A 22,312-nucleotide genomic window follows, 5' to 3' on the forward strand; every position below is an offset into this window, starting at 1 on the left:
AGTGCTCAATATCAGTAAACTACTTTCAGTGAATATGATGCCTGAAAAAAAACAGTGTTAAATGGAAAATTGTGTTAGTCCTATCAGTTGTCCAAATCATGAACTCGTGAAGGTACCGGAGTAGAATAGGCCTGCAGCAACCTATGCTTGACATAAAAGGTGACTATGCTTGTCTTAAGAGGTGACTAATGGGATCTGGTTGTCAGGCTCGCTGACTTGGTTGACACATGTCATCAGTTCCCATTTGCCCAGATCAATGTTCATGTTGTTGATCACTGGATTGTCTAGTCCAGATTACAGATTACAGATTATTTACAGACCTCCGCAGAATACAGACCAAATATTGCTGAATGCGGCGTAAAACTAAACTCACTCACAAATCGTGAAATCAAAATAACTGTCGTGTGGAATAGGCAAGTAATGTTTGCATGTCACACGAATTATTCAGGTTTGATAAAAGGAAAAACACTTTCGTGTTGTCCCCACTGTAAAGTAGCTTGAAAAAATATTTACTGTCACTCATTTATGTCTCATGTTATGATTTAAATTATAAAAGTCTGAATAAGTGCCACATTCACCTTGTTCACTTTTATGCAGACGAGAATGATAAAGTGCTTGTTGTCTGTGGATGAAGACTCATACATCAACTGTCACACTACTTCCCCTGGCTATCATAAGGGTCATATGGTCATACAGCTGATCAGATCATACTTATCACTAGGAGTGTTATGTGTATATATTTAGCAGTTATTGATCCGGAATGATGCTTATAGGACTGGGAAAGATCTTGCTTCTTCTTTTTTCCAGAAATCCTAAACATTTCAGTCGGCGTCAGTATTTCAACTTTTAATTTTCAAACATACAAGGGTTATGAGATGAGAGACAGATGATGTCTGAATCCCAAAATAATTTTGCGAGTATGGGAGGTGACATTCTTTGCACTGTGTTCTTCATACTGTCAAACCTGGCATAATTGAACTTTTGTGTTGAATTAAAAGCTTGATCCCTGCATATTCCTCAAACCCAACTATATAACTGGAAGTATGAGCATAGGTTCACTTGACTGTCAATATTGTCAAAGTTGCCCTATACCAATGATGCATATCACCATGCTGTACATGACTCGTTTGACAGCTTTGTCAAAAATATTTGGTGCCAAATGCTTTATATTGGAAGTTTCTCATTAATACAGAAGAAGGGCACGTCATTTCCAATACACTACAGAGTCCTGACACTCCTTGGGTATAAATGGAAAAATATTACCCTCACAAGTACGTTGAATATGTAGGTAATTGATTCTGAAAAGCAATAAGGTTTGTCAAGTATTTGCAAGACAGTGTCCACTTGACACAGAGTGATTGCTACACCAAGCCAAAGACTCAGTACTTGCAGACAGGCAGCATCAGCTATGTGTATCTGACTGTGATAAATGAGAAACTTCTTGGGTCTCCCATCTCTACATACATACATCTCTAAAAGCTTTTTATGCTTTTTGATGCTTGAAACATTTCTCTTATTGTGTGGTTGGGTTCAAGACTATCTGCACCACACACTGACTATATAGTTTTAATAGGCTCACAAACATTGTAGCAGTATTGCTTTCTGTATCATGGATGAGAACCGTAGGAAGTGTAGTAGGGTTGCTATCATCTGTGTAAGTTCACACTTACTGCTCAATATTGTTCATGCTGTGAATTGAACCACCAACATTTATGTTCCCGATTATTGATGGGAAAGCTGTTGCCATCCCTGATAATATAATGGCAGTAAAGTTCTTAATTGGATGAGTGAAGGTCTGTGAAATTTCATGTTGAACTGTGTGTGTTCACTTGACCTTCCAGCCCTTTTACTGTCTTCTCCTAGAGGTATGTGAACACAGGTGTGGGGAACTATAAGGATTATATTGTGTTTGGATCATGGTATGCGCATTATACATTCTGAGTATCTAAGTAATAGAGGAACACTTTTATTTCATTCAATAAGTCCCGTTCTTGTTGTTTGTTCCACTACATAACATTCCCGGGAGTAATGATTAACAATATAGTTACAAATAACTAGAACTTATATATTATATATATATTCTTGAACTAACAGCTACGAACTGTGATAGGATGACAGGTGAAAGTAGTCAAACATTTACTTAAGCTTGGGCAGAAAATGTAAAGATATTGGTGAAGGTTTGGCTGTGAATGTCAAGGGCCACTTATGAATACCAGAATGCTAGTTATTATAAATAACAATTTACCATTTGGTATCTGTAAATGATGTGTAGTTTACATGTTGCTGGACATAAACATTCATATACACGATCTTGTACCATTTGGAAAGAAAGAAAAGTATTCCACTGCATATTAAACCTGAATATCGATGCAGATTTGAGTTTAAGTGGCCAGTGTGTATGAGATACAACGAGTGTTGTATTGATGTGGATATACTGTGTTTTGTGTGGATTGATCCAAGTGCAAGCTGTCTAAACCGACACCCATTAGGACTGAAGAAAATGTCCAGTTTAGACAATGTGCCAGATTGTAGAGCTCATAATAAATGTACAAGTCACAGACGGGACTGATATTTCATTAGTTGGTGTCAACTTGCCGGATTGGAAAGATGCCGGTTTCAACAGGTTCCACTGCAGTTAAATGTAGTAGATAGGAAAACTGGAATGTGTGTTAAACTGAATGGAACAAGTGACTTACATAAATGGTTACCATGACATGAGGTAGATAGTTAAGATGAAACTGAGGGAGTAAAATGAGACAAGAAAAGAAATGGTGTATAATTTAATAAATATAAAAATGGGAAAGTGAAATTTAAGAAACACCAATCAATGCAGTGGATGATGAAATGAAGTGGATGAGGGATGATAGAACAGTGTGAAAATGAACAATTACAAACGTAACAAGTAATGGTTTATATCCATGAAAGTAATTCGTTATTTTTGACAGATTTTGGCATTGTTTGAAACATTTGTATGTATCAAATCACAAATATAAGTACATGAATACCAGTTGAAGATGAGTCTAAAGTAATTACATATTTTGTAAGCAATGTGAAAGTATTTTTTCTTTATGCTGCAGCACGGCTGTGTAGCACTTGTGTTTGTCTAGAGGAGGATGGTGTGCTATCAAGTAAATAGCATAGTCCATGTAGTGTGTACCAAGCATAGGGGGAGGGGAAGGTGGGGGGTCAGGTCTCTCTGCAATCAAGTCAAGTTGTTCACCTGTCACGATGATAGGAATGCTTTTGATTTGAGGACTTGTTGCCATAGTAACTTGTAATGATAATCTGAGAAAAGAAGGGATCTTTGTCAAACATGATAAAATAATGTTGTTGAAGAATGTTGTACGGAGATAGGAAATTCAATATTTGTAACAATGATTGGATTTGGGGTAGGTGGAATAAGGTGTTTGTTGGTGTAGAGCTAAAGTGTGAAGGCTGGAAGGAAGAAGGTCAGTCACGCATATACCTCATAACTCCTGACTGTGACCAGAATACATTCAGTGGTAATATTGTGGGAATTGTCTGCAGCATTGTCACAAATTGGACTCATGTGACACTGAGAAGAGACTTGTTATTCATAGTTTTCAGTGTCATAAAAGACATTTATTTCTGTGGTGACAACTGGTTACTTACTCTCATCTCGAAAATGATAAAGCCCTGGATTAGTTTAAAGCTATGACATCTTTAGGCTGATATTCTGTCTTACTTAACACACGTATATTGGCTATATGTGAAGCTTTTCATATTCTGAAGATAAATGTTCAGGAATCTGAGATACTTTTGTGACTTAACATGTTTAAGGATTTCACTTCACATCATTATCTTGCATTGCACATCATCATACAAAAGCTATGGTTCAACTGGCATTTGTTATATGGGTCTTATTCAGTAGAGTACACACTAGAAAATACACTGCATACAACAGTCTGCTCAAGATGTATGTGCCTTGGGATATACACCTTGAACTCAGGTTGAACTCTTTGTTGGAAATGCTGCTGTTTCGCTTCATATACCTATCCACTTTTTAGTTTATTTTGTCTTATGAAATAATGTCTCTCATCTGTTTACACAAAGTGTACTTTTTGCAGAAACAATGAACAGAGGTTGTTACAAATTGTCTACTCAGACGTCATCCCATTCCCAAGGCATGAGTTGTTCACAATGTCCTTTTATCTTTTATAATCATACCTTATGATATTGTTTCACAAATCCAGTTGGGTTCAGATAAGATCACTCCAGATCTCATAAAGACATGAGCTCATATGTTACACAAACTGTTCATTAAGACACATGACTCATGGGTAGCTGTGAAAATGTTTTGCCATCACAGATGTGTGCAGGCTATATCCTTAGTTGAGGCCCTGCACAAGCACAGCAAGTGTTTATCTCCACCACCTTCTGTAGCAAGACACTTAATTAGACTTAAATGTGTTAGTGCCTAGACAGTGAGTGGAACCAGCCCAATTTGTTGGGAAGACCATTCTTAGATTGTAAGTGTCACGCTTCATGTTAAACCCAAGGACCAACCAGAGAGTAACATCAAAAGAAGGTCACTTCATGTTGACCAGTTGTATTTGACAAGAGCCTTCTCTGTGCTGCCTGATTTCTTGTGTTTGTGAAAGGATCCACGTTAATTTGCTGCCATGCTATGGCTAGTAACTATCTGCTCCTTGTAGCTAGGGTGGGCCATCCTCTTCAACTTCCTAACAGTATAAATGCCAACTGAAAACTTAATGGTCGAGTTCAGGACTTCCATCGAAGATCAGACCTGTTTGTTGGCTGTTGCTGATTAATTTAAATAAATATTAGTTCAGTGGTCTTTCATTCAAACATTTCAGACAGAAAGTTCACAACGCTGAGGCAGATACTCTGAGATTAGTTCCATTTGATTCAGTTTGTATTTTAATGAACATTAAGATAATGTATGTTTCATACACCTACTTCCAGCATGATCCTGTTACTTACACTGGAAAATATTTGGACAGAAAGGTAGCTTACCTGTATTTACTGCAGCCCATAAGGACCTATACAGATTTGGAAAAAATAGAGCCCAGCACAAAATCTAAGGTTTATGGGGATTGGCATATTTTGAATACTTCTGTCTGTACAAGTTAACACTTGGCCTTCTCCTACCCTTAATGTCCACTGAATGATGATGTGCTGGCTGTCCCAAGTTGTTGATCAGGATCTGATTGGGATGAAACTAAGAAGATATATTAGGGGGAAGAATCTGAACATGGAAACTATAACAGTAAACAGTAGTTAATGAAATGTCATTGTGTCATAGTTCAGAATTACTCTGACTGAGATGAGTAGACCTAATAGCAGTGCTGAAGTAGTTCAGTATGAATTTAATATCCTCAGGCGAATAACATTTTGCTGAAAATAGCTCAAGCTACACTCATGGGAAGCATGTTTTGCGCTGATTTAATGATATTAAGACAGATCAAGTTGGTGACTTTCAACAGGTAGCTTTGGGGAAGATTGTTAAGAGAATTTATCATGTGCATGAAATCTTTAAAGGTGTTACGTGTTGCTGTGCAGAGTCGAACACCATACCTGTACCAGTATTACTGGGTATAGCAAATACAATGTAACTTTTTCTCTTGATCAGTGCCGATTGCCATATCATAACAGGTAGCCAGTGTGAGTGTTGTAAGGGTTTTGTAGACCCCCAGACTATGAGTAAACTGACCACACCACCACCAAACATTGATGTTTTCCTCAACACTGCAGCAGCATACTGTAACCTTCTTGACCAATCTGCTGCCACCAGCTGCCTCAGACTGTTATAAACTTACTAGGTCATTTCCACCATGTGAAATATCAGTTTTATCATCTTTGAACTGTAGGAACAGAGATGGTTATATATGAATGCAGTCTTGACATTTTGTGATCAAACTCTTGTCACTAACAAAAATTAATATCAAGTTAATGCTCCTAATTTATCAATAAATTCATTCTCTTTCTTCTTAACATAAGTTAGATTTCCCTACATTTCTCCCTTCCATCACAATTCTGTTGATTGTCTGTCCGTTATGGTCGATAGAGCATATGTGATTTTAGCCTAGACTATAATCAGCTGACTGTTGAAACATAAGCACAAAGCAAGCATTTCCTTCTTGCTTTACTGTGCAAGTGACATGTGCTGTTCACGATGCCATCACTCACCCGTACACACTACAGACATGGCTGTCCTATTGATTACTTGCAGTTACCCTGTAAGGGACATCTATTTAGTATGATGTGTTTTTGGCTTTGAAGGACATGTCTATGTGACTTATACTCTCGACTTCATTTACCAAAACAGATTATCAGAACTTAATAATTTCTGAAGGAAGTACATTCTTTTAAACAGTGGTCAGTAGGACAACTAAATCATATATATGAACAAGCTTCCATCTGACATAATCCTCCATTAAAAATTCAGTTATGTCCAAGTTGATAAGCAAATCTTGGCATCAAAACAGTAACCCAGATGGATGATGGCATGAACAGATCATATTGTTGGTGTATGATCAAACAATAAAACATGATGGATTCTTTATATCCATCTCATTGTTGTTATAGGCATAAGATGTCACAGTCTCTTCCTGCAGGAAATTTACTTTTGTACATTTCGATGGCCTTTGTATGATGTGGCATAGTAGTTGTGAAATCACACAGATTGTGATGGATTCATTCTCACACACACAGCCCTCTCTTTTGGCATGACAGTAAAGTTGTAGTGAATGAGCATGGTTTTATGTGACTTTAAGTAACATTCTACTTTTATGATGTTTGATGTTGATTACGAAGATCATATTTCATTGTTAATGAGATATGAAACATGATTATTACGCAGGTTTTTATGAATGCTGATGACATATTTCAAACAATTCAGATCATAATTAGACGAGATAAATCACACCATGCTGAAAAAGTTTGATCAACAAATTACAGATGTCATTTCACAAGAGTAAATTTATTTATCTATTGAAAAACATTTGCTGTACATACATCCTGCCTTCCATAACAAGTTTTTGGTTTGAAAAAAATGTATGTTTGGAATGAAAGCTTTAATTTTCAAAAAACTTGCAGTTATTGATAAATAGTGTATGCTTACTATATTAAATATTAGCCTTGCTCAATCATTTGTGAGATAGACATAACAATGGATACAGCTGCTTTATCAAAAATACACAAAATGGCAAGGTGATGATTCACATTGTATTTGTTTACATGGAGATCTTTTTGATCTGAGGTCATGTATTGGAAACATGAATCTTTGTGGCAGTGAAGTTAAAATCACATTTAACTTGAATAATGATGATGAATTAGTGTATCTTCAGATATACTCAACCAAATCCAGACCAAATTTGGCTTCACGTCTGTGCTGTTGGCGTACCTGTGTCTTTATATTGATTTGGGCTAGCCCCAGCCGAGGAATACCTTTATATGTTACTATAAATAGTTGAGTGAATCACCATGCATGATAATCAGCTATCAGTGAGCATGCTTGACATACTTATTGAGTGGACGGGCGTGTTTATGTTTGCCATGGCAGTCCAACACAACATCACAGACAATTAAACTGCAAATTGATACAATTTTTACACCTTGGCCATGTTTGGGAATTCATTTTCTCTTTGTCTTTAATCCCTGAATGAAAAAAATGTCATGATCTGTCTCGACCTACATGACCATGAATAGGAGTGAAATTCTGTAGAACACTGACCACTTTTCCAAGTAATGACAGGTTTACATAAATTAATATGATATAATATCACATTTTACCAGTTTCAGCTTAGCATGTCAAGTAAAACTGATTAGGGTTGATATAAATATAATGTATGATCCATTCTGAGGAGAATATTTGGGGATCCTTATTATATAATATTTTATGTTAATATTGAATTTACAATTTTTACTTTTGGGAATGTATGGGCTTTTTTCCTTATAAAAGTTGTTTGCAGGTTGCTGTGTTTGAAAGAATCCATATAACTTTGTCCTTCATCATGTCTAGTCCTTGTATAATAAAAAGGATCTAATTGTGAGTCAGCCAGATTTTATAAAAATATATAAAGGGTCTTGTGTAATATCTCGAAGTGTATATGACCTGGTTTAAGGCGTGACCATGAAGTGTTTTGTTGAAAATGAATGCGGCTGTCATAGACTCATGGTGCTTTCTTTGTGGAAGCCCGTCCCCTGATGAGTAATGTCAATACTATGATCAAAGGCCCCATACAATGTAAGCTTTTCAGCATTGCCGAAATAAAATATATGCAGGAAATTCAGTGGGAATCTCTCATTATAATACAAGTCGTTAACCCGTGCGTGTGTTTTGTTCAGGACAGTAGGATTTACCTGGGTAGAAGTGACATCTGCCGGCAACTACTTGCTAGTGATTGGTGTCATAGGGAAACTAGTGTATTGATTAGTCAGGAATCTGCTGCTCTAGAAAGTGTACTGTTGGAGGCAGACATTGTCACATTGAGATGGACTTCTGAGATGAAGAACAAAGAGAGTTGTGTTTAAGGTACTGCATACACCTTTTGTTTTGTCTGGAGATTATACTGACCTGCTTTGGAGGATTAATGGCCAAGGCTAATCAGTTACTATGACCCAACGGGCAATTAAGAAGCTGCACACAATGGGTGAGGAGAAACAAGTGAGTGTGTCTCAGGACAGCAACAAATCAAATAGCCTGTTTCCAGTCAACAAGTATATGGCTTTGCCCGATGGAGTGAAACATGAGGTGGGAGCCCCAGGCAGTCGTGACACCTCATTTCACCTGGCCACTCTACCACGACACAGGTACAAGCATCAGAGTCAGACCGGCCTCCAGCCAGTTAAAGCTGTACACACGCTGGAGAATGGTGTGGTGTATGGTGCACACAAGTCTGTGAATGATCCTAACCCTAGGGCTGCAGTGTATATTACACCAGGTCCACGGGACACAACAGAGGCTGACAGCTTTCCCAGACCAGGTCACAACAGAGACAGGGTAAATACATCAGCATCAAAAGCAGGAGCAAGGGTTGGGGCATCCTCAACCCGCCTTAGTGCGCCCACAGAAGCTTGGAGTGAAGGGGGCTCACTCAGCCGACTTTATCAAAAGCGGGCACAGTCCACACACCCACAGGTGTTTCAAAGAACTGATAAATCAGGGAACGGAGTTGTACCTGGTCAGCACTCCCCAGTCCACAGTCATACAGTCATACACAACAGTGTACATGGCCAGCTATCTCCACACACTGTTTATGACTCCACACAGACAAATATCACCTCAAGAGGGACAGTGGTTTGGCCTGTGAGGAGTTCTGGCATAGAGCAGATTCCAGCGGCAGGTGAAACAGGTCGTGAGGTGGCCTCTGCCGCACTCACTTCGGCCACACATTATAACAGTCTGCCTGTAAGGACTAAGTTAAACAGTAGATCAGGACACTCACATCCCCATATTCGGAATACCAAGGATACTGGTACTTTTGTGACTTCTGAAACTAACAGTGATATTATCATGATGGGGAATTACTACGACCCTCAGGAGTTATATGGGACACAAAATCGAACTACAAATCTGTTGAAGTCCAAAGCTAAATTCTCGAGTATGCCATCATTGTTTGGTTCAAAGGACTTGGATAAAAAAGCCATGAAAAGGGAAAAGAAAAGAATAAAAGAGGAAGAAAAGCGATTGAAAAAGGAAGAAAAAAAGAGAAGAAAAATGGAGAAAAAATATGCTACTGTGAACCCAAACATGATGCCTAGGAATTGGAATTATGTGCAAAAACCTATAGAGGATGTGTATATGAGACCTAAGCTTCGATTAAGGGCAGTACCTATAGATTTTGAAGATGGTCCCTCGAGTCAACCCCCTACAGTTCCACCTCCCCCACCCCCAAACATTGGACTACGAAGGAAATATTTACATTCCAGTGCTCCTGACTTGTTGCGTTTAGAGCAAGTATATGGTTCCTTATCAAGGGAAAGAAAGATATACACAACTTCTAAACCAGTTTATCAACAAAGGTAGGTCCTGATGCATTATATATTGGCAATTCTTGTAACTTAAATAATCATCCTCTACTGATTAAAGTGATGTTTATGAAATAACTAAAGGACATATATTGCCTGTGATGTGAGTATCTAATCATGAACATTATGAGATCCAGTCTTCTGTAACCCACCTAAATTCCTGTGGTTTCCGATAAACTTGTGGGCTGGGTATTGTGATTTTTATTTCTGTGACTCACAGTTGTATATAGTCCACCTCTCATCTCAGGATATTTGTCAATCCAGGCCCACTAGACACTACTTGATAAAACTGTTCTCTTTCAGTGTACATACAACATACTTTAAAACTGTAGACGTGTTGGAAACTGTAGAGAGGGAGACATTGTGTGTGTGATATAGAGGCATCATGTTAGTCAGTGAATGTAAGCTGTTTCTCAACACCTGTTCATAGTTTAACAATTCAGTTTTTAGATAATTTGGTAGTCGCATTCCACATTCTTGGCCACATAGTCATCCAGGTATAACATTATTTACTGAATGTTGATATGTCAGTACCAAAGTACATTGTGTTTCTCTTTGTAGTCTGATATTGATTATCCTAGATCATCTCCAACATCATTGGGTTTGATCAATTTCAAATATAGATGTACTCATCTGTTGTGTTTGAGGAATTATGGGTCACCATGGAGATACGAAATACTTAAGTTTGAATTTACAAGCTTGCTCAAAGAATTAGATTGTTGTATTTTCCTCTTGCAATTGTTAGAATTTTGTTTAGAAGTTAATAATTCATGACAGATGATCAGTGGTGAGTTTATTGTCATAGAAACAGTTTCATTGTTCGCGGCCAAGGTCACATGAAGTCAGTAGACCTCATATATTGTTTTGACTTTATATTGATAGTTTGACCTGTACTGTATTGTGTCAGTATGTAAGTATTGACGCTCCATCAAGTGTGAAACAGTCTGCAGATAGCACACATTATGAGGCAACAGATGGGGATTTATTCCCTGTGTGTAGTAACAATTCTATACATCAATGACACATGTTCTCACCTCAACACATATGCTGGCTTATCATATACAGATAAACCTCTTACATATGCATATACATGCTGCTAGTATATATTGTATCGATTTCTTCCAGTGGATTGAAACTTATTGAAAGATTGTTTTGAAAGAGGATTTATTTATGGGTTTATTTAATAATTGTCATGACAGTCAGTCAGTGAAGAGTCTTGTCAGACTGGTCTAGAACGCTGTGAAAATTGTGTATCAAAGCAAGAAAATGGTGCTGTTTTAGTATCTTGTATTTCACGTTCAATTTGATATCAGGTATTTCTTTTTTAAATTCAATTTATTATTATAATGGTATTTCCTGATTCCCTGTTAACAGGCTTAGCAGCACAGACAGGGCACTGTAAAGTTTGGTACAAGCAGGTGCATAAAACGGAATACAGGATTTGTTTTCCAAAGGACATGGCAAAACATCGCAGTACATTCACTTGCCACACACTCAGAACTGTTCATAAAATTAGATAATTTTTTTTTTTTTTTAACATTATTAAAAATTAATATTATCATGAAAAGGCAAGAAGAAACAATTCTGTGAAGATTACTTAAAATTTGTAATGCAGTTATATAGCATCCATTTGTTATAAATCTACTAAGAAAGAGTAATCCCAAATATCGCAAATGTTACGTTATAAATCTAAATGTCGGTTTTACTGAATGCTGTATTTTTTTAATGAGACACATGTCATGTGTATGGTGTCTGAAACATTGATATCTGCATTATGTTAGAAATAAATGAATGTGAATCACTGCCGATAGCAAAAACTGGACATTGAAGTTTTGAGGATGCCAGAATATTCATTTCAGCTGTGTCTGAAAACTGCCACCAGTATAATAAGTTTTGAGTTACTGATGACTGGAAAAATATTTCAAGCAGCTGGTGAAAAGTGTTCCTCTTCTGAATTAGGATACAGTTTAGAATTGGTGTGACTACTTTTATTTCATCAAAGTTTGACAACAAAAGTGTGCAGGTTTTGGGTAATGCTTTATTCAGAACAAAAAGTTGAATCTGAAATGTCACTACAGTGTAAGTACAGGAGATTTGTTATACTCAAGTCCCTCTGTGTATATGCCACACTGTGGTGTAGAGAGAGAGAAGGTTAACAGGCTGGATGTGTGTGAGCAGGTGCTGATCACTGTGCTGGTTGTGGAGATTTAAAATGCTTCCAGGCAGACTCATACAACAAACGAAGTACTACAGGCAACATTACCTTGCAACATTGGGCAGATTTTGGTAAGAATCTCCTCAATGTTTATATCAAAACTTCAGTCATGTTTTTTTGAGTTATGTGATGATGATGCTGTTGGATGCAGGATATCTTTAAGAATTTGGGTTCTCTTAATCTCCTTTTTGGAAATATCTTTTCATAATGTCTCTTGTTCAGATAGATTTGATCGGGTTGGAAACAAGTATTTTTCAGTCCAGAGCAACCATTTTCATATGGTCAGTGAAATAAATACATATGTACAACTGTTTTTTGCTCTTTTCTTGGTTTTATTGAAATTTTACAACATGAAAGAAAGATCTAATTGGTATTGCCACATAAAAGAAGTGAATGATTCTTTACAAAGAGCATTATAGGAAGTTCATTTGATCTTGACTCTGTTTGAAAAGAAAGCCTTCAACTGTTGAAAAAAGTAAAAAATAGTTTTGTTTTGTTTTCTGTGTCTTGAGGAAACAAACCTGGTTATTGATGTTTTCAAAAGGCACAAATATTTTGCTTGAGGGTGAAGCTTGTATCAGAAATAATGATTGGGGCTGTTATAACCTATATGTTATAAAGCTCAGTGAAGCAGAAAGACATTCATGAAATATACCTAATGTGAATTCGAAGTGATAGCACTTCATATGTAGGTCAAATATCAACAGTTGATACTGCACCAATAATTTTAATGTCACATGCTTTTATGCTTAATATTGCTTAGAAGTCTTTCATCTGAAAGGAATGGTAATAACAGGTCTCTAGTTGCGAAGTGCATACTGTATGCTTAAATTTGGGAACAATTAATCTTTGTTGGAATATTTCATTTTGACATTTATGTAGTATACGTCTGTTCAATATTGATAATGATCTGGAATCAATATTGGTATTGAACTGGAATAAGTAACTCTTTGAATGAACTTAGTACTCCCAAATATCTAACTTGTTTAGGTAAGAAAGGGAAATTAGATTATAGAAATAGTGTCACAAGAAATGATGTACTTGTTATGGTTTAAGAATCTGTAAAATGTCACATAGGTACTCAAGAAATTTTTGTCCATGAAGTATATCACTTTCTTACAACTTGCAGCTTCTAAAATGCCAGTCCAACAGAAGAAGCAGACCTCTTTGTGTTTTAATGAATTACATTGTGTAAATGTAAATCCATATAATTTGACATTGCTTGAGGGCAAACCACACACTTAACAGCTGTTGACATAAGGGCTATATTTTCATGAATGTTAGCATACTTTCATCAACTGGTTGTCCTCTTTTCTTATATGCATTTCATTTAGAGAACAAAGCTTGCATGTGTCTTGTAAACAGTGAAGGTCCCCTGAGGGGGCTGCCCTAGCTGGTGCTCTACTGCCCCAAGATTGGGTTCACCGACATACAGAAGAACTGATTCATTACACAGATTATATCATCTGGCTGTAAATAACTGAAATTGTTTTCACCCACCTACACCAGTCCATGTATATGCTGAGTTTAAATACATGAATGACGAAGTCAATTAACAAGTTGTTACTAAATATGTCAAACTGTTATCATTTATTATGTAATTATATTGTGGTACTGTCTTGAAACACTGATAACATATATCTGATAATGCCCAGGATCTAATGTCAAGGCATATTGTACACTGTACTTGGTTATTATTCAATTATGTATCTCTGCATGCAGTACGGTTATCAGATGTTCTATCAAGAAAATGTACAGGGAAGGAAAATGATGCACTAGTAAATCAAGGTTGTTCTGTTGCATGTTGTGTTAAATGTATTTTTAAGATGATAGAGAAGCGCACTTGGTATCTCAAGTCAATATGTCAATATAAAGTGTTTCCTTGTGTGACATTTTACTTCCTTTTTGGTGAGGCCCATGTGAACATCATATTCTAATCATCATGTCACCATGAGATTGTATTATCAGAACCTGTTTGTGTTTAGAAAAAGGTATGGTTTCCTTTTTTGCCATGTTTGAACCAAACAAATGATCATAAATGTTACATACAATTGTTGGGCTTTGTTGAATAATTTCAAGGATATGAAAAATGTGGTTTTATTCTTCATTAGTTTTATGTATTCTTCAGCATTGATTTGTATGTATACCTTTCTATATTGTGACTGGAAATTTCACATTCCACATACATAATTTACTATAATGGAAAAGTGACATATAACTTGCAGGACTCACAGAAAGTGAGTTTTGAGGAACATGCCAAGATACTTGTACACATTTCCATCCATGTAGTTGGTATTTCAGTTACAAGATAAGTTATAACAACTACAAAAAACGCCAATGCTTTTTTTGTCTGCAATTATTGCATTCCTGTTTATAAATGTAGCTTTGTTTGATTGCTTAAACTTTTAATAAGGTCAGCATCAATAATATATCTGACACTTTATGTGATGGGAATTACGAGGTTGTTAAAATGTGTAAACAAATTCCTTTGTTAAGTAATACAAGCACCTATTGTGTGCAGTGTAATATGAGTACTGAAAGAGATGGATTTCATTGTATTGTATACTCTTATGAATAATCATGCAGCACAATGAGGTTAAGCTGATACAATATATTGTCTGTGAGGTAAGGAAAGTTTTGCTGGTATTATTAATCTGAACAGATATCATCTGATTTCTGATAGTTTAGATATTGGACATCTGTTATTTGTTATCTGATCTGTTGAGACATATCTTCCAGTTAAGTCTAATTGTATTAATGTCCTCTTTTCTAAACTGGTTTCTCTTGTCATTTGCTATGATATTGAAGATGTAGACCAATGAATATCAAATGTTTGGATAAGTAAAAAGTTATAAATAAATATTCAGAAGATTTGAATGTGATTTATGGGATTTACATGAAAATGTTTAGTAAGGTATTTGCATTATAACGAATCAGAAGATTCACTTAAATATTAATTGGTTATACTGGCTTCCTTGGAAGTGTTCCAGAAAGGAAACAGCACAGCATTAACCATTTGTATTTGATTTTACTTAACTCATGTTAACATACTGTGCATGTTTTTCAGGTTCAGTGTTGTGTGAATATTTGATATGTTATATAAGGATATGATTTTGGAAACCATGACTAGATGTTTTGTGAAAGGATATTTATGTCAATCTCATCTTGTACTATGGTTTCTGTGCCATTTCAGATTTTTCCTGTGAACTAACAGCTATATAGTGGACCTTTTTGATAGAAAAAGACTTGTGTTGAGTCACTGAAATTTAATCTCACTGAGCCAAGCCGATCTAGACGATATCATTTGAGATGTAGATCTCAATCTTCAAGGTTTGGAATGTGTAAGGCTATTAGTGTTATCAGAAGTGATTTACCAAAACACATTTGTCAGTTAGGACCCATAGGTGGCCACTCTGATTGCATCTACGTATGATTAATCCAAATGATATATGAGTAAGCTGAGGTGTTACTGAGTGCGCCCACTGATCTGACATGGAATGTAGTCTGTGAATGCTTCTAAGTTAGTCTTGATCAGACCTTTGTTTGTCTCTAGTCAGCTTGTGCTGTGAAATGTGGCCAGTGGATCAACTGGGATGTATGACCTTGTGACTTGGCAGGATAGACAGGGGACTCTTAGGTCAAATGGTTATTTCCTTCTTGCGTCTCTGAAATGTGAAATGGTGGTTGCAATTACTGCACACTCTTTCATTAGCAATTGAAAAACCTAAAAGTCCTATACATTGTTTGTATTAGGGCAGCTTGGTCCATCAGAAGGCCTACAGTAGAAAGCGGATAAGAATTATCCGAATGATGACCTACCCACACCACACATCCATACACTGGGTGGAAGGGCAAATGTACTGTATGCCTGTCCTCTCAACTTAAGGCTGTACCAATACATCCGGAGATAGGTAGTGTCTACCTTTGTGATGTACAAAATACATACTTAATTCTCATATTTCTAAACTGAACCAGGTTCATGTGCTCCAACATTTAGAAAATGTAGAATCCGGCTATGCCTCGAGGATGTGTCTTGGAAGTAAGAGAGTCTGTTAAATTCTCTACTCCCCTATAGCAATAAGCAGGGTTTGTGGACTACAAGGACAATTTGAGAGTCTATCTATGCCTCCACAAGCACCAAACCAGAGGCCCAAGAGTATACCCTCATGGAAACTCTAAAGGGTCAAAAGGTTGGAACTTGGCCAAACAACGTACTTAGATCTTTAGTAGAAAGCTATGTTTGATGGATAGGTCAATAAATACTTTATGGTGGCATACATGATATAGGAGGGTTGTAGACCCACATGGTACCTGTTCCTTAAGCAAATAGTACAAGAGAATGGGTCATAGAGAATAAACCAGTTGAATAATTGTGACTGTTAGACTTTGATTTAAGTCATCTGGCCTTAAATTGTGGATTGTGTAATGTGGCGTTCAAGCATATAGGCCAGTAAATCAAGCCAGTTTGACAGAAACATGCTGCTAGGGCATATAGTGATGAGATAGGTCACATTAAGGGTTTACACTGACATCCGTATTGCATAAATAACGTGGTATGTCAGTTACCTTACTGGTAATGATGTAAGAAATCATTAGGGATGTTATCAACATTACCTAGAAATATTTAATTGATATGAACAAATGTGTTTAAAGTTTGTTATGGGACTTTAAATGTAATGACAAGAAATACCCATACCCTTGGGCAAAGAATAATATTGAGTTATTATGCAAGTTCTAGCCCCTAGCCCTGAAGCCAATTAGCCACAGTTTATATGCTTCTGAGGCCAGTATTATAATTCAATTTTCCTCACGGATTGTCTGGTACATTTAAACAATGCATGCTAACACTGTTTTGGTTCATTAACCTTTCACATTCTCTCACACCCATAGAGGTTTACTATTTAGTTCTTAAATCGTTGCTGTCTCTTGTTTCTTCTTTAAAAACCTGTATCTGTTGAAAATAAATCAACTGATATTTTTAGTTCATCGATAATGAGACAAGATAGACATTTTGATTAGGCAGGCTGTTTTTAATGAATTTTGTCGATTATTCTGATTAATGTCATCTGAATAATGTACGGTGGCAGGAAAAGGAAGTCTGTTATTCTTGAAAGTATTAATATCAACTGTTTCAGAAAATCAATATGAAATTTGTCCCCAGATAAAAATATCAATGGTGTAGTATGTGCATGGGAAATATCAAGGAAGCCTTCCTTCTTTGCTAACTGCTTGGCTTACTGATCAGATATGATTAATGACATCTCAGATGATAGTTCAGAGCATAGATGATAAACATGTAATCTTCACCAGTAATCTCAAGGGGACACTTTTATCTGTAATCAGGATACATCTGAAAATTTATTTGACATCCTGGTTTAAAAAAGGTGTAAAACTAGACCCACCCAATCATACCATTTAGATATAAAGTAGTAAATATTTGAGGAATGAACTGGTAGATGTTAAACAATTTTATCCCTAAATTGCTAAGTCAATTTATTCAGATTTTTTAACTTAAATCTAAAGCATAACAAGGTCAAGAAGATAACACCACATCTCTGTCTATGCATGCTGCCTGACAGGACTTATTTCTTGTAAATCACTGATAATCTCCAGTATCTTCTGAAGACAAACATGTCTTTTCACATTAACTCACATTAGCATGATTTTCAGTTTTGAGCATCACCATGCATAGGCATGACAGTAAACATGAACTACAAACCTAGAAAAAACGTAAGTTCAACTTTTGGTACAAGAGGTTGTAAGTGTCTTCACAGGTATGTATTTAAACTCATTCCTTAAGTTCCTCCTACTATATATGTCTTTTGAAAATACATATGTATCAGAAAGTCTGCTATCTTGGTGTACGTACTGGGAGTTAAGCTGGGAGAGGATGCCAAACTCAAGGCAGGGTTGTTTGGCTGATAGTGTGATCGATCAAACATTTTAGTTGCTTCTGGCAAAACAATTTCAGATTTGAAACATCTGAGGTTGGTTTTGCCCCAAGGAAGAAGTCATTTGGTAATAGCTTCTAGTTGTGGGATGTTGTATTGATAACTTATATTTTGGAACTGGATTCTGTGCAACATTCTTTCTCTCAGTAAATGGACTCAAGTCAAGATGTACGTTTGGGGGTCATGTATGTGTTTCATCTATAACATTTGACACAACCTTTATATTACAAATTAACTATGTATGCTTTTCTTCATTGAGAATAATTCATGATTGACTGGATCTGAAGTCCAATGTTCCCTTTTTCCAATAACAATGATCTTAACTTTTACAACATATCATATATAAATGGTGTGTAGAGTTATGTTCAATTGTTTTACGTTTCATGTTAACTTAAGTATTTATTAATGCTTTTTTTTTTCACTTTTTTTCATGTTGAATAAGGAATCTTCTATCAACTAATATGGAAACAATTTTTAGCAGCTACTTTCCAGAAGAATGTGTCCAGTTGCTTGGGCTAGCTTGATCACTTGACCTTTGTTCTGTGATCCACTTCAGCCTTTTCACAGTCTGTCTGTCCTGTCAGCTCCTCCAATCACACACCCATGTTGTGTCACATGATCAGTCACATTCAGATGGAAACATGTAGAATGATTATTCCCGTTTCAGAGAAGCCTGAATAATTCAAAAGCATATCTGTGTTCTAAACCATTGCAATAATTATGGCTATCACATACTGAAAATCTTACACAGTCTGTTGGATTGTTTCATATGCTGTTTTGTCATGGCTGTTTAAATGCCATTTACTGTTCATTGTAATTGAAAATGATGTGAAATTTTTTTTTTTTATGAAGCAAAGCTGATTCAGGTGGAACAGAAAAATAGATTACATGGGAACAAAATTGCATTAGTAACATTTATTGAACTTTCACTGGTTTCTCGCTTCATGTAACATACGATAAAAAATGGCATGGCATGTGCTTATTACCAAAATAACCCATCTTGTATTGTTGGCTGAATGATTTCAGCACCAAATGTAGTATATGTCATTAGTTATTTATTGTCTGCACAATCATAATTACCCATGATAATATTCATTTCAGACAAAATAATTTGTTTGTATTCTTATGAAGATGTAATAATGTTCACATAAAGATAAGAGCATTATTCATTTTGTACTGTAATCTATTAAACAAACATTTCTTTTTCTGGCAAGTCACCAAGCAAAAGTCATGTCCTAGGTCACCCCCTGTGAAAGATAAGCTAGTCAGGTATATATGACACAAGTAGAAATCGAGTCCTGGAAATCTCCATGTGTGAAGACAGCAGGGCATTATGGGCAACACGGGCTCAGTGTTTCAGAGGTTCCCAAGGAGAGCTGGGTACAAGGTGCCAACTACCTTCATTACCTACAACCCTTTGTCTTCATCGTCAAAGTAGGCTTCTAGATTGATGTACTTGTACATGGCCTACAAATGGCCAGTTACGTGTTTGCCAGATCTAATATTACCGTTTGTGTCAAGTTAATTATCTGTGAATTACCCATGACTATAACTGAGATGTGTCCACATAATATTGCAGTGGTATTAGATAAATATGACAGACAGTATGAATAATCAATATATTGACACATTTTCCAGGACCAGACACAAGGAGTTGAATTGTTCCATTACAAGATAATACACTGTTAGTAAATTGTATCTTGGTTGATTACAAATGACAGTCATTTTGCTTAGAAGAATAGTTTCGCCCACACTCTGGCTTGGCTGGGAAAATGTTAACTGTTTTGTTTCATTGACATGGGTAGATTGTTAGATTGTTGGATGTAAGAGAGTGCATGATTTGGACATTCATTGACGAAGTAATCATTGTCAAGTAATAGATGGATCTCTAATATACTACTGGCTGGTTTCATTAAGATATAAAATGAGTTGCCTCTGTCAAGTGGTATTCTTTTTCAGTAAAGTTAGCAGACAAATGTTTTCTTGACCTCCGCAGGGGTTTGATGCTGCACTCGCACCTACAGGGTGATGTTAATGTCAGAGTTCATACCTTTTGGTCTAGCAACTACTGGCTAGTCATCAAACTGTTTTAGATATCAGATGTGATATGTATCCATTATTGACACCTGACCTGGTCACTTATGCTGAAAGGGTTAAACAAAGACTTGTCTTGCATGATCCAGCATCTATGAATAGTATTTACCTACACATATCTTCTTTCTACATAACTGTCTGCCGACATACATAGGTAGTGGTGAGAAAAGGAGATTAAGCCAGGATATGTTGGGTAGGGGTGAGAGTGCATTCACAGCTTAAGGATTCAAGTCTGAACTAAAGCTGAGAGAAAAAAATACATGCTAATTTAACCTGCATCCATGCCAGTCTGTTAAAAATCTTTCCTACCCAAAATTACAGTATCGGCAGCAGGATTGATTCAGTCATCAGATTAATATGTGTGGAGAACTCCATTGTTTAGTAATGAACACTTATACTTTGAGTGTGGTGGATACACAGGTATGAGTGGGATGACACAGTATGGTGATAAAAGCATCATCATCCACACATGCCAGGGAGCACTCCCCTCTTATTTGCTTCGGTCCACACACATGACAAAACAACTAACTAATTATGCTGCCTCACGAGTCACATGTTGATGGTAGTTTGTAGGTTAAGATGTGTCCTGGGAATAACCTGACACTGGATGGGTGTGTTGGTAAACTATGATTTGGCTAACAGTGTAGACGTTTCTTAGTGTCAGTCCTCCTACTCACATGTTTAGGAGTTTAATTAACAACAGAAATGTTGCAATATTGATAAAAAAAAATTAAATTAGCTTGCACCACCTGACCTCTCTTTGGTGGAGATTTGGATTTGTGTTAATTTCTTTGCCAGAGTTACAAACTTGAGTAACAAAATTATCTAACCTCAACATCCATGAGACATCCATATGGTGATTATCATCACCTGCTGTAGGATCAGTTTTCAAAATCCTGTTAGATACTATTGTAAATTGTTCCAGTTTGCCCATGTTCTTTCACTGAACACTTAATGAGGTATCAATAACCAGTATTATCGTTTTATGGCTGATTGTGGTTGAGTTTGATGGCAATGTATGTTGACCATTTTCCAGTAGAAAGGGTCCTTTTGTAGCTGTGAGTCATGGATTTATTCCTGGAAGACCCAGGGCCTAGATTTTCAAAGTTTCCTTAGTGCTAAGATAGTTGTAAGTTAATGTTAATGTATGGCACTTATGACTATGTTAGTGCTGAGAGAGCCTGGAAAATCTAGGCCCTGGTCTGTTACATTTTAAGAGCTCTGACTTCACATACACGTGTGGTGTGATCATACAAAGTGTATCTGTAAAGCTGTGATGTGATGAAAATCATCCCAAAACCTTTCCACTTTTCAAGCTTTTTCTCAAGCACTACATAAGATCAAACTTTCGGAACTGTAGTGATGATAATATGGTTAGGTGAGGATGTTCGTTTATCCTACTACATTTTATGATGGTTGTTGTTTGTTTCAGTGAATATGCCCCAAGGAGAGTGGTGCTACACAAAGGCCCCGAAGGCTTCGGTTTTGTGCTGCGAGGTGCAAGGTGTAAGTATGATGTGTATCTTGTTCTTTCTGTTATCTTGTCCCGTTGGAACATGTAATGTGGAGGCAACAGTAAGTGAATAAGTCTATGCATATCTTAAACATTAAGTACCATGATACACCGTATTACAACAGAAAGTACCTGATCACACACCATTTGATACCATATGACACATTATTGCTAACAATAAGTGGACTAAAACACAGTCACAACCAAGTTGTACCCTATCAGTCATGTACATGTGGTCAAAAATATTTCTTACCAAAATACAAGAAACATCAGTATTTGGATTACCTCCGTAAGTAATATTGAACTTCCAAATTGGAACATTAATGTTGATCAGACCAAAGAATTGAGATGAAACTAACAGGACATAAAATCCACCTTGTCAAGAAGTATATGCAATTTCGTAATCTTAATTTGAGTATTTAAACAATTTATGATAGTTAGCATATCATGCAGTTGTAGTAGTAGTAGTGTTGTGTGTGTGTTTAGAACCTAATTACTTGAAAGTGACACATTGTGTATCCAAAG

General features: G+C 36.4%; 1 protein-coding gene across 3 annotated transcripts in view; it reads left to right on the forward strand.

The window, feature by feature from the left end:
* Positions 1-22,312, forward strand: part of LOC137286760 (SH3 and multiple ankyrin repeat domains protein 3-like) — a 100,287-nt gene that overhangs the window by 59,604 nt on the left and 18,371 nt on the right. For 2 of the 3 annotated variants that reach the window (XM_067818740.1, XM_067818739.1), the window contains exon 14: positions 21,707-21,780. In XM_067818740.1, the coding sequence (XP_067674841.1) occupies positions 21,707-21,780 (74 nt within the window). Of the gene's footprint in view, positions 1-8,298; positions 10,009-21,706; positions 21,781-22,312 lie in introns of those variants that run through there. The other variant, XM_067818741.1, reaches the window with a different exon arrangement.

The sequence above is a fragment of the Haliotis asinina genome, chromosome 6 (genome assembly GCF_037392515.1).
Source record: "Haliotis asinina isolate JCU_RB_2024 chromosome 6, JCU_Hal_asi_v2, whole genome shotgun sequence".
Classification (NCBI taxonomy): Eukaryota; Metazoa; Mollusca; class Gastropoda; order Lepetellida; family Haliotidae; genus Haliotis; species Haliotis asinina.